This window comes from Marmota monax, unplaced genomic scaffold (assembly GCF_021218885.2).
Source record: "Marmota monax isolate L192 unplaced genomic scaffold, Marmota_monax_Labrador192_F-V1.1 WCK01_AAM20220418_F8-fsc00128, whole genome shotgun sequence".
NCBI classification, from domain to species: domain Eukaryota; kingdom Metazoa; phylum Chordata; class Mammalia; order Rodentia; family Sciuridae; genus Marmota; species Marmota monax.
Window position 1 is genome coordinate 3,251,215 of NW_026693452.1, and position 14,332 is coordinate 3,265,546.

Sequence of the window (14,332 nt, forward strand, 5' to 3'; positions counted from 1 at the left end):
TCTTTTTCTTAGTTTTCTGAGTCTGGCCTCTTCAGAAAAGAGATTCAACAAAGTATTTACCTTTGTAGTCTATGCAAATATTTACATTTTTCTCGCTCAGATTTTTCTTTGTGCCTGTTTTTTTTTTTTTTTTTCTTTGTCAAAGCAAAGAGCAGTTGATTACTGCCCTTCTTAGTCACGGTGCATGCTTAGAGACAGTGAGGCTGCCAGCCCACTGCCCTGCCACACCCTGTGCCTCCAAGAGTCTGCCTTCTTGAGTGGTATTCCAGGTCACTGGATTAGCGAGTGAAAAGCTCCACAGCCAGATACATTTGGGGATCCTGCTGGCTATGTGCCTTCTTGGAGATCTGCAGTAGATATTTGTATATGCAAGACTCTTGAGATTTTTGTAGGAAACGGAAGTTTACTTACTTCGTTGAACCATGTTTTTGAACTTACTTTTCCACATTCATCTTTATCCACTCTGAAATAGTCATTATGCAAGACAGTTCCTGCCACATTTGACAAGACACAAGGAACTCTGCATTGGTGCAATCCTAGAAAGGAAGTTATGTGTTTAACCTTGAGAGCTTGTCCTCATCCACTAACATGTACATCATTTCCTTGATTTGATTATCCACTTTTTTCTTTTTTTACTTTCGTACTTAAATGTAGTTTTGGAGAATGGAATTTCTGCAAGTTCCTGAAACACCAGCTCCTGAACCTGAGGAAGTCCTAGAAATGCAGGAAGACTGTCCAGAAGCACAAATAGGTATTTCATACATTATAAAAAACATTTGGTCACCTTCTATATTTTTCTTTTTATTATTATTATTATATATTTTTTAAGGTCACTAGGAGTAACTTTATACCACACAACATAATCAAGGGCCCAAGGTTGGCCGTGGCTCACAAGAGCATAGTCGCTGCCTGTTGTATAATTACTTTGGGCAGGTGTGCCAGGGTTTCTCCAGTTTACTGCACACACTCAGTGTAGCAGTGTCTTGTTGATTTCCACATTTCAAACTAAATTTAGAACAAACTTCCTAGAGGACCAAAGCTGTGGGCCTTTAGTTCTGAAAATACAAAGCAGATATGGAGGCCCAGTGTTAGATAGTAGGATGACCTAACACCTCTCTTCCATGCCTGTTCTGCCCGCACCTGGCTGTTCAGTCTGGACAACAGAGTGGCATCATGTTTGTAAACTATCCACAGAACCAGGTCAGAGTCCACCTTCAGTGTCCTCATCCAACACCTGCTTACATGGGGCATTAATTCAGGCTGATGCCTAGCAACCTGTGATCTACTATGTATTATTTGTGAAACACTTTAACATTTTCCTGTGAAATAAAGAACTAGGTGATTTCTAAACAGAGTGACTAGAGTAATGCCATAAAACCAGGCAAGTTGTGCTTTGCATTAGTAATATCCAGAGAAGCTGCCCCTCTAATGTAGAACAGTTGGGACAAGGGACTGACTGGAAAGGACTGTGGTTTTAAGTTTGACCTTCCTATTGTCTGTGATTAATTTTTGTACACTGAGAATTCAGTGTCACTTTGATCACATGAGGGAGTTTCTAAGAACAAAGACTTGCTATCAGAAAGATAGGAATAACTTCTCTTTGAAAACTGAAAATAGTCTTTATTTTCTGTGCCAGAAAAAAAAGGATCCTGGGAGTGGGACATTTTCACACTGTATTATACACTTGTCTTATGTTCATACATGTAAATTTCTACATAGACAGTTGCACTTTTAACCAGAAAGGTTATCTGAATGTTTTAAAAAGAACATAAAAATTAAGCTCAATTCAACAATTATTTGGGGGTTACCTATAATGTGTGGGATAATGAGTTAAGGGTTCCAGTGAGAAGTGGTCGCTTTTCCTTCCTTTAACAAAGCTCATTAAGTATGTTGACAATGAAAGATGGGATGAATAAGTGAGATGGAAAAAGGGATCAAATTCAGGGTAGAGAGGTTTATATGTCGTCTTCCTTCTCGTGTATTCATACTGTGGACAGAGTTAGGCACAAGTGGTAGAAAGGGGAGAGCTGCCCCTGGGGAGGATTGGCTCTGGTCAGTGTGGCAGTGATGGGATTTGAAGAGACTTGATTGGGTGAAAAGGAAGCAAGGGATTCACTGAGAATCAAAGCCATTTCCAAGGTGACTTAGGGCTTGTGCTAATGATTGATTATACCTTAGGGCTCATGAGAATTAGCCATTGGGGTAACAGCTCCATTCAAATTAGTCCTTGACTCCTGAGAGTTAAAAAGAAGCACACAATACATTTGTCCTGTTTTAAAAAAAAAAAAATCGGTATGCAGTGAGATGGCACTACACACCCACATTTGTGTGCTCTCTTTTATTCCAACTATATGTAAATACATAGTCTCGCATAGATTTCTCTTTTAGGAGACTATTACAAAGAGTGGAGAATTGATTGCAAAATGGCAATGGAAAGAGAAAAAATCCTAAATTGAAGCTTTCCTCAGTAACTCCTTCATCAGTGTGGTCGTTTACTTATTGACCGCTTTAGGCAAGACATTGGGGTTGGCCCTTTCTGCTGTCTGGTAGAAAGAATGTCCAGGTGTAATGATGAAGCGGGAGGATTTCAAGTACCTGAGAGGAATAGGACTGGTAAAGGAGTCCAGAAGAGGGAGGGAGTACCTTCAGGGGAAGGAATTGGGTTAAATTTTAGAGAAAGAAGTGTGAAGCTTTGGCTTGCAAGACAGGCGATGGCCAAACACACAGATGCTGAGAAGACAGGTCTCCATCAGGCCGATGGTGCTGGCAAACCCAGCCATGAGGAGGGGTAGAGCTGTGTGAAAAACACCTGAATGGCACATCTCTCTGGACTGGGGTGGGGAATGTGAGGTTTTGGTCAGACTGTGAATGACTAAATGCCAAACTAAGGCCAGAGAACTCTGAAACTTTTCAGAAATTCTGCCCATTGTTGCTGTCCGAAATCTTGCTAAATCTGGGTGGGGTTTTTTTTCCCTTTGGTTATACTTAGCTTAAAATATTATGTCTCTGAGTCTTGTATATGATAGGAAAAAAGATCAGTGGAACAAAGCTGGGTCTGATTGTGATGTGTCTGCATTTTCTAATTCTCCCAATGCTTTACCCAGGGCAGGAAGCTCAAGATGAGGACAGCAGTGATTCAGAAGCAGATGAGCAGAGCATCAGCCAGGAACCTAAGGACACTCCTAGCCAGCCAAGCAGCACCAGCCACAGACCTCGGGCAGCCTCCTGCAGAGCAACAGCCACCTGGTGCACTGACAGTGGCTCTGATGACTCCAGGCGCTGGTCCGACCAGCTCAGTCTAGATGAGAAAGATGGCTTCATCTTTGTCAACTATTCGGAGGGCCAGACCAGAACCCATGTACAGGGCCCCATTAGCCACCCACATCCCAATCCTATGGAAGCACGAAATTACAACAGATTGAAACCTGGTAACTTGAAGTTTGATATCTATTTCTTGCTTACTGTGTGAGGGTTAGTTGACCAAGTAACGTCTCCCTGGGCTTCATCTCTGAGGTGCTCTGTGACCTGGGCTACCCACAGAAAAAGGATTCTTATAGTTCTTCATGTGTGAAATGGATTTAGAGAATCTGACCTGCTGGGCATTTTTTAAATGCCAAAAACTTCATTCATTCAGAAATTTTGAAAGCTTGTGAAGATAAGCAAGTATTAGTTATAAATAAATAGATAAAGCTGGGGTTGGGGTTGTGGCTCAGTGGCGCAGTGCTTGCCTTGCAATGTGAGGCACTGGGTTCCACATAAAAATAAATGAACGAAATAAAGATATGTGTCCATGTATGACTAAAAAAATATCTTTTTAAAAAAGAGATAAAGCTACATTAGCAGGCAGCTTTACCTAGAGGCAAGGTTTTCAAAATCTTGCATTGAAGGTTTCTCCTTCTCTTCAGTTTCTTGTTTGGAATGAGACACTTTCTGACCTGACCCACAGGTCACCGACAACTAGATTGCTTTCCCTGCATTCAGGGAGTTCATGGCTGGAACTGGAAAGGCTACTTGAGCTTATATTGAGGCACCCTACCTCTTAAGGCCACCAGGTATAAGTGTATCACTTCTCAATTTGGTGTGTCGTGTTCTTCACTTCTCCCCACTCCAGGGTACCGGTGGGAACGGCAGCTGGTATTCAGGCATAAGTTCACTATGCACACAGCCTTCATTCGAAGGGACAACACACACCCAGCTGAAGTCACCGCACTTGGCATCTCCAAGTAAGTGTCCGTCTTCTACCCTACTTCCTCCAAGTTTCTTGCATAGCCAGGGTACACATGTTTCAGCCTTGAGGAAAACAGATTTCATACTCATCCTCTGTAAAGGAAACTTGCCCGTGTGTGGATTTAATTTGAGTTTTATAAAACATCACCCTCTGTGTTCTTCAAAAATACAGCAAGGTTCAGTTCAAAGAAAGTAATGAAAAAGTAAATTCGGGCTCAGTACTATTTCTGTCTCTTCCAACATGTTTCCCATGAGGGAATTCAGGGGTCCCTCATGACCCTCACCGCTCCCACCCCAAAATACACCCCAACACTGAACCAGAGGCCTTCTTGTGTCTCCTACAGGGACCACAGCAGGATCCTCGTTGGTGATAGTCGAGGCCGAGTCTTCAGCTGGTCTGTGAGTGACCAGCCAGGCCGCTCTGCTGCTGACCATTGGGTGAAGGACGAAGGCAGTGACAGCTGCTCCAACTGCTCTGTGCGGTTTTCTCTCACAGAAAGACGACACCATTGCAGGAACTGTGGACAGCTCTTCTGCCAGAAGTAAGATGAGACATGTGCTTTTTGAATGCTATGGATTACACTCTAAGTCCATTTGTTATGCCCTGGGTACAAGTTCCAATTGTTCTGGTGTGCCTACTGCATTATACTCTGCTAGTATAAACAGTGTTCTTTTCTATTACTATAATTATGAAATATTCCTATCATAAAAAGTACAGAAATAGTCATTAAAACGCCTGGTCACCTGTGACTTAGAATGCAGATATGCTAACATTTCATGTTTGCTTAGGTGTGTGCAATGCAGGTGCATAGAAATGGTGTAAGTAGACTTCAGGTCTTCTCTTCCCCTTCCCATTCATACCCCTTCTGCTCCCCATGTTTTTACTTTCATGAGCAATTGTTACTTCTATAAACTTTGTTACATAAAATTCTTTTCTCAGCCTTCTATTGCATGTTGTCTGTAGCCTTGTGTAACTTTTTTACTTAATTTTTTAAAAATTCATTTGCACATACAACTATTATACTGAGGTATTCACTTCGCTGCCAGATATTTCATTTTTATGATTGTATGAAAACTTACTTCCCTTTTGATGGCCTCTGAAGGGTTTGGGGTTTTTTTCCATTTTGCACATACTACAAATAATGCCACAGAATGTGTCCTTGTAAAGTGTCCTTCTAATGCACAGGCTGCATCTCCTCTAGAGAAGGAATGGAGTTGGCAGAACCCAGACTTTGTCTTGGGCTTAACTTGCTCTTGGCAAATCACTCTCCAAAACAGTAGTGCTAGTTTATACTGCTTCTAACACAATGTGAAAGTTTTCCAAATTCTTAGTCATGCTCACTATTGCCAAACCTTTCTCCTTTTGCCAATCTGATAGGTAAGGAAGTAGGCTTTGCAATGCTGGCGAGGATGGACATTCTGTCTGTTGACATTTGGTGTTCCTCTTGGCTAACTGCCTGATTTCCTTTCAGGTTCAGTTGTCTCTTCTGGTTTTTTTTTTTTTTTTTTTTTTCCTTGAGGAATTTTTTTCTATACTTTGGGCTCCACTCCTTTTATATATCATGAACATATCTTCTGCCATCTATGTCTTGTATTTTAACTCCATGTATGATTTTTTTTTGTTATACAAGGTTTTAATTTTGATGTGATTGTATTTATTATTCTGTATGATTTTTTAAATTTTTATATCTTCATATTTCTGTGTCCTGAGATCATAAAGATAACTTTATTTTCTTTTAATGGGTTTGAAGTTGACAGGCATGCTGGTGGCTATAACCCCAGTGAGGCTGAGAGGAGGGTGGCAAGTTTGAGGCCAGCCTCAATAACTTAAGAGAGATTCTGTCTCAAAATAAAAAATAAAAAGGGTTGGGGATGTAACTGGGGTTCACGTTCCAGTACTGCAAAAACAAAAGAAAAAGATTTAAAGCTTTTACAATTTTCGTATTTAGGTTTTTAACTCATTTGGGGTGTGACATGAGTCAGGGAGTTTTGTTTTGTTTTGTTTTGGTTTTTTGCCCCATAAGAAGAGTTGGCTGTGCTGCAGACTTGGATCTGGACATTTTCTCTGTTGTACACTGGTGTCCTCCATGTTCCCTGCCAGGTAACAGTGTACTTTCATGTTTACACTGCCTTACTCCAGCGACTTTTTCACCGAAAACACATTATCCCATATTAAAGAATCTTTTTTGAAGCAGTTGTGGAGGTTGTATAGGGAGCACTGGCTCATTGGTAAGGGCATGGCCTTTCAGTTGACTTTGATCAAATGATCACTGGGCTGCCCTGACCTCAGGCAAGTTGCTGAACCTCTCTGAGCTTGTTTCTTCATCTGTAAAATATTTCCACAGTGACCCTCCCCTCATAGAGGTGCTGAGAGAATTGAATGAGCTCATGCATGTTTAAGTGTTGGAAAGCACCAGGTACAAGTCTAGCACTATAGATATTCCATAAAATGTATCATAATTTTTTTATTTTTTTCCTTAAACCTTTTCTCTTATGCAGTCTGATTTGAGATAATGTCTCCAAAATGTTGCTCCAGCATTCCCGATAGAAACTATCTGAGATTGGCAGAGGATCCTGTTGTGTGGCTCTATGCTGTGATAGGCCTACTCTACAAACCTAGTAACCTAGGAATTGCTGATAACACCCCCATATGTATGCTGGTATACATCTGTTCTTTGTAGTGTTTAATTTCATAATATTGTCTAAAAATAGGTAACTCTTTAAATTATTCATTCCTATTAAATGTTAGATGGAACTGTCTCGGGATCATTGACCAAACAGGGACTGGTTGTGGTGAAGCAGCCAAAGCAAGAAGCTGTCCAGGAGGGCACAGCCTGCCCATGGTCTTCATGTAGGAATGCATCCTACACACTACTGTCTACACCACCCATACTTGAACTGATGGAGTATCCCTATCTTTGTATGACCTGCAGAGACAGCAGATCATACTCTCTTACTCTGATATGGTACACACTGTGCCCCAACTCACTAATTACAGCTATAGAAGCTATAGGGCTATTATACTGTAGAGTGAAGCTAGAAATAAACTCAACATTGCCTACCAAACCAATTACCCCAAAACTTATATTCAGGAGAAAGCCATTTACTAAGAAGACTGTACCATAAAAGTAGTAGATCTCAACTGTGCAGATCTCAACATAGGAATATAAGGAATATGAAGAAATAATGTGATATGAGACCTCCAAAAGATCATAACACTCTAGCAACAGATTCCAAAGATATCAAAATGGATGCAGTGTCTGATGATGAATTCAAAAGAATTATTTTTAAAAGCTCTATGAGATCCAGGAGAATACAGATAAACAGATGAACTCAGAAAGTAACAGTGCAAGGATGAATGAGAAATACAGCAAAAAGAGGTTTTAAAGAACCAAACATCTTGGAAATGAGCTCAATGAGTAAAAACATTCAGTTGAAAGTCTCAACAACAGGTCAAGCGGAAGAAGGAATATTGTAAGTTGAAGACAGGTCATATTCAGACAGGAAAAAAATGACAATGAAAAGAGATCTTTGGGACACCACTAAATGGTCGAACATCAGCATCAGTGGTACATCTGAAGGGGAGGAAATAAGAGATTTTAAAAAGCCTACTCAATTGAAATACTAATAGAAAACTTCCCTAATGTTGGATAAGAGTTGGACATCCATGTACAGGAGTCACAGAACCCCAACAGACATGAGCAGTGTTTTCCTATTACCAAAATCTGGCAAGGTATAACAACAAAAAAGAAAACTATAAACCAATATCCCTGATGAACATAGATGTAGATAGAAATACTCAGAAAAATACTAGCAAAGCAAATTCAACAGCACGTTTTTGAAAATTCATATCCCACAATCAAGTTGGTTTTATTTCAGGGTTTCAAGGATAGTTTAACATGCACAAATCAATAACTATAATATATCACAAAAATAGAAAAAAGAATAAAATCATATAATCATCTTAATAGATGTAGAAAAGCATTTGATAAAATTGAATAGCCCTTCATGATAAAAGCCCTGAACAAATCAGGTATAGAAATATAATTCAGTAAAGTCTCTGTATATGAGAAACTCCACCATCATCATGCCAAATAGGGAAAAACTGAATGTATTTCCTATAAGATCAGGAAAAAGACAAGGTATTTATTCTCACACTCATTCAATGTTTTACTAGAAATTTTAGCCAGAGACACTAAACAAAAGAAAGAAAAGTCACATAAATAGGAAAGGAGAAAATCAAATTATTATCTTTTGCAGGTGTTAGAACTGATATTTAATGAAGTTGCAAAATACAAAATTAACATACAAAAATCAGTAGCTTTCTTATACACCAATAATAAATTTGCCAAGAAAGAAATCCTGAAAGCAAGCAACAGCCAACAAATATATGAAAAAATGCTTATTAGGGCTGGGATTGTGGCTCAGTGGTGCCACAACTTGCCTAGCATACGTGAGGCACTGAGTTCGATCCCCAGCACCACATAAATAAATAAATAAAGGTTAAAAAAGTGCTCATTAGCCATCAGGGAAATGCAAATTAAAACTAGAATGAGATACATTTCACCCCAGTTAGAGTGGCTGCTATAAAAAAAATACTGGGAGAATGAAGAAATAAAGAACTTTTGTACATTGTTGGTGGGAATGTAAATTATTATAGCCTGGAAAACAGTGTGGAGGTTCCTCAAAAAACTAAAAATAGGGCCACCATATGATCAAGCTGTCCTATTCCTGTGTAGACATCCAAAGGACATGAAGTGAGCATACAAAAGAGATTTGGATACCCCTATTTATAGAGGCACTATTCATAAAAGCTAAGATATGGAATCAGCTTAAGTGCCTGTCTACAGATGAATACAGAATGAATACAGAAAACATATATATGCACAATTCAGCGATAAAGAAAAATGAAATTGTGTCATTTGTAGCAAAATGGATAGAACTGGAGATTATCATGTTAAGTGAAAAAAACTCAACACAGAAAGGCAAGTATCATGTTCTTTCTCACATGAAAACTAAAGCAAGCAAAAAAAAAAAATTTTTAAAAGCTGACCTGAAAGAGTGACTACTAGGAACTGGGAATAGGAAGGGTGGCCAGGAGTGGGAGGTTGGGGGCAAGTGAAGGCATGGTAGATGGATATAATCAACACTCAGTGTATGCACGTATGGAAATACCACAGTGACTGTCATTAATATGTACAATTGATATGCATTACTAAAAACAGATCTAAATAAAATGGACAATTAGTCTTCTAATTTCCAAGGGGAAAAACTTCCCTTCTGTGTAAAGATATCAACATACTGTCCAAGAGCACAGGCCTGGAGAACCAAGCAGACAGCCCCACACTGAGCTCTTTAGATCCTTGGGTTTCATTAATTTGGAAAATCTTAATTCTGTTTTTTTTGTTTTCTCTTTTCTAATTCTCTAAAATCAAAGAAATGCCTTTCCTGGTATAATATATTTTTTCATAGGCTGAAACAAATAATGCAACATCTCTTCTGGTTCCTGGTCAGCCACAGGATCAGACAATATTATGGCTTTGGGCATTCTCCTGACATTGCAATGCACCTTGGCCTCAACCTACAAGCCTTTCATTCAGTTTTTAAATCACTGTCCCTGGCCCAGTGATCACACAGAACCTATAACTAACTGATTTTTTTTTTCTTTCCTTTTAGGTGCAGTCGATTTCAGTCAGAAATCAAACGCTTGAAAATCTCATCCCCGGTGCGTGTTTGTCAAAACTGTTATTATAACTTACAGCATGAGAGGGGTTCAGAAGATGGGCCTCGAAATTGTTGAAGATTGAACAAGCTGATTAGAGACCACAGACCCCTCTCAGATTCCCCTGTCACAACTCGGAAGGCATCAGAAACAGTCTCCGTTTACACATCTCTTCATACCACATGGTTGAAGTGTTGAATTCAAAGGGATCATTGAATAAACGGGTGTAGAGTACAGTACCGGGCAGACACTATTCAGGTGGACAGCGCAAGAAGAATACAAGGTGGTTCCTAGGAACGACATTTTCAATATCCAGTTCTCCCTGATAACAGTAGCTGTCTCCAAGAGAAAAATCCTCACTTAATAACTGTCTTTTCCTGCATCTCATTTTTATAGAGCTATCCATCCTTATTTGGAAAAACCAACAAAAACAAAAAAGGCTTTTAGAAAATGGTTGTAAATCTGACTCCTTTGCAAGTAACTGTGTATATTGTAAATAGGTATAAAGGCCTTTTTTTCTAAATAAGGACCTAACTGCCTGTAACAGGAGACTTCAAACTAAGCCACTAACGCAAAGAACTACTTATGGTTTGTCTAACATCTCTCACTTACCAACTGATTATAAATGTTTTTTTAAAATCCTCAAAGACATTATCTGTGGTTTTTTTCTTTTCTTTTCAAACCCAGCCTGTGTGCCTGATGTCATTTCTTTCAAGTTGCCCACAGTATCTCCACTTAAACTAGGCTAATAACCAAAATAATGTGGACCTTCTTTAGGAAACAGTGTGGGAGAATAGAAGTCCAGCCGTGAGATAACCTGGAAATATTAGGGCGTCTTGTACCTGGCTATGCACCACCTCAGTGTTGCTCTTATGTAACAAGGCCCCTTAAACTTGTGTGTGGACTGCTGTTTGGTCAAGGCATATATTCTTAGTGTTGCATAAAGGTGGTCAGGTGACTGATGTAGTGCAGAAAGCAGCCCTGCCTCAATTAATGGAATATATTTGCATGTGACCCCAAATTAGCTTTCTTGCATAGAGCATAATAAGTATGTGTCTTTGGTGATACTAATGTTCTACTATAACATATTTTCAAAAAAAAAAAAGGTTAAAAAAAGTGTACAGAATTAAAATTTAAACCTGTGTAAAACTGGATCATGTCAGAACTGCTTAAAATTAACCTTTAACATTTAATGCCATCTACCTGAAAATGGTGAGATTTATACTGTATCAATGTCTATTTTTTTGTTTTTGCTATGAATATAATTACAGTATTTTAATATTTAGTTATTTAATTTGTTCTACTAGTTGGATACAGAACACACAAATCCAGGGGGGTTAAAGCTGGCGGGGGCTAAGAGATGAGTTTAGTTTACAGAAAAGAAAGGCTTTGGTGGTGGGATTTTTTTAAATGTGTGTTATGTACATAAATATAAATATATATATAAAATCAAATGAAACAATTACTCTAGATTTTAACATTTTCAGATACTTAGTAATAATATTATGAACAATTCTAAAAGCCCTGTGATTTGAAAAATGTAGAATCATTAATGGCCCCAAAAAGGAAGGACAGGCCTTCACACCCTCATGGAGGCATCATACAAAGGACAGTGGCTTTGGCTATCCCAACTTTTCATCTTTAGGCCCTGGTAACAGGCACACTTAATGCACTAAAATGCACATATATGTACATGCATTCAAAACTAGGCATTTGGTACAACAGTGATCTTGTACCTAATGGGCTGAAACCAGCTTAAGAACAGATTTGTTCTTCCTGATAACTAGGTCTCCAAGAGAAATAGAAAGGCTGCTTTAGTGCCTTATGCTACTAAATTTAAGTCTTTATTTACCTAAGTTTGAGCCTACAGTCTATGATTACATATCAGATCTGATTAAAACACTTCCATTTCTAAAAGTTCAGATACACTTGTTAATAAAAGGATTATTGGCATTAATAATTTCACTTGAAGAAAAGTCGTGTTCTGTTTTCCTTTCTGTGTCTCACTCCTCGCCCCTCCCCATCTCCATCTTATTCCCATTCTAGCAAACAATGCTGATGTTCACCAGTTGCAGAAACTGTGCTGTCACACAGTACCGGGCTGCCTGCCTGCCCTCTGGATGCATTGTAGCAGTGTTATTCTACACTTTTTTTAAAAAAGAAGCACCCTCCTTTTGTCCACGACCATGTTTACCCCATATCCAATGGCAGAGGTGTTCCTTAAAGACTTGAATATAGGAATGTGTGTGTGTAGTCACTTAAAGGTTATTCCTGTATGTAGTCCAAAGTTATATGGGATGAACACTTTGAAACTTTCCAACACAACTTCCATAATAGAAGGTGGAAACCAAAACCCTCATGATAGTATTTCCTCTGGCAGCTGGTGCTGTGGGCAACTGTTTTGTTCAATCTAGTTTATTTTCCTTTTGCTTCCGAGGCAGAAATCATAGAATCACTCACACATACAAGTACACTCACGCACATAAACTAATTGTTTCTCTGGGTATCTTCTGTGTTCTATGTAAATTTGTTTACCAACACATATTCTCAGTGTGTACATCCACCTTTGTGTGGTCTGCATTCTTTCTCTGCGAGTACCTCACAGGGCTCCTGCCTGATCTTCGTAGTTTTATTTGTTCATCCATCCTTCCCATCCACCCACTTATTTGTCCATGTACTCTAACATTTGTGTGTAGCGTGCAAGTGTAATGTCATGCTTTTGAAGAAGAGAATAGCTGCCCATAGCAGCCATCCGTCTGGATAATAGCAAAACACTCTAGATAAGTTATTTTGCACTTTCTTATGTATAAAGTTGGTAGAAACTTATTTTTGCTTTGTATCATTTAAATACATTTTGTTTTGGTAAATGAACTGTGTATAAAATATTTATGCTGTTAAAACTGTTTTTAGAAAGTATTTTTAATTTCAGCAAGTTTGGTTACTTGTTGCATGACTATTAACACAGCTGACTTTTTGTGTCAGTGCAATGTATATTTTTTGTCCTGTTATTAACTTGTAAGCCCTAGTAATGGCCGATTATTTGTACAGCAACAGAAGTAAATTGAAGATACTGGCTAAGACTGGATTGATTGTGGACTTTTGTACTATATTGCAGAATCCAATATCTGTTTTTTGGTGGATATGTAAAAGGCCTGAAGAATTCCTATCTAGTGTGCAATCTGTGATATCTGAATGTTCATTGTATATCTGTCTCTGATACAAAAAGGTAGAGTAACACAATTACAATACATGATTAAATGCAATAGTCCAGGTACTTAAGTATTTTTTTTTATTTCAAATAAATACCTATTATTTACTACACACCAAAAAAAAAACTATTCAAGTTGTTTTAAAGTCAGTTCTTCAGAGAAAAACAAAAATGAGATTTAATAATTTCCTAAATTTTGTACAGTGTTTTCCTAGTTGTGAATATCTCTTTTGTCTCTGCATAAGATTGCAGGGATGTTGACTGTTCAAATTCTAGATTGAGCCATCCATAAAAAATAGGTTTCCTGCATTCTGAATTTCCCAATTATGCTGGATTCCCAGGGCAGATGACTGTGTGGGAGTGGCAGTAGAAAGAAGCGAGTGGCTTCTGAAAGACATGATCTTCAAGTTTGAGCCTATCAAAAAAGACCTTTCTGCATAATTTAGCTTTTTTTTTTTAACCCTCATATTGTAAAAAGTCCAGCAGCTGCTGTCATCAGCTGGTCTTTGGTGTTAGAACTCAAAATCCATTTTATTGTTGCTTTATTTGGTTTTCAAATAGCTTTCCCAGGAAAGGAAGATGTAGACGACACTTAGTTTATTTAGATGGTTTCTGATGATTTCACTTTTTCTAAAGATATTAAGTTCATTTTAAGCTTGAACAGTCCCAAATTTGAAGCTATAGTGTACAAATTACACATCAGTGCAATTCCGCATAAGAAGCAGAAGATGAATGCCAAGCACTTCTAAAACCATAGCAGGCCTAGTGTGGTGGTGCGTGGCTCTGGTGGCTGAGGCAGGAGGATTACAAGTAAAACACCAGTCTCAGCAACTTAGTGAGGCCCTAAGCAACTTAGTGAGATTCTGTCTTAAAATTTTTTAAAAAGGGTTGGGGATATAGCTCAGTGGTAAAGCAATACTGGGGTAAATCTCCAATGCCAAAAAAATGAATAAAACCATAGTGAATTCTTCAAAAGTAAAAAGTTACTGGTGAGAGAAGGCCTAGGGCAATTCCCATGTCTCCTTGCATTATTACTCAGTCTCTTTGAGAAGGGTTACATCAAGGATGGACATTGCAGAAAATCTCAAATGCAGAAATTCCATAACTAGAATGTGGAAAACTAACTAGAAGATTTAAAACAATAAACATACAAACAATCTTTAGTAAGTCTTTTC

General features: G+C 38.5%; 1 protein-coding gene across 8 annotated transcripts in view; it reads left to right on the forward strand.

The window, feature by feature from the left end:
• Wdfy3 (WD repeat and FYVE domain containing 3) overlaps window positions 1–13,223 on the forward strand; it is a 256,720-nt gene extending 243,497 nt beyond the window's left edge. For all 8 annotated transcript variants that reach the window (XM_046457610.2, XM_046457609.2, XM_046457613.2 and 5 more), the window contains 5 exons: window positions 655–751; window positions 3,105–3,428; window positions 4,112–4,223; window positions 4,572–4,769; window positions 9,904–13,223. In XM_046457610.2, coding sequence (XP_046313566.1) covers window positions 655–751; window positions 3,105–3,428; window positions 4,112–4,223; window positions 4,572–4,769; window positions 9,904–10,027 — 855 coding nt within the window. In that variant the 3' untranslated portion in view covers window positions 10,028–13,223. The remainder of the gene's footprint in view (window positions 1–654; window positions 752–3,104; window positions 3,429–4,111; window positions 4,224–4,571; window positions 4,770–9,903) is intronic.
• The last annotated feature ends 1,109 nt before the right edge of the window (window positions 13,224–14,332 follow it).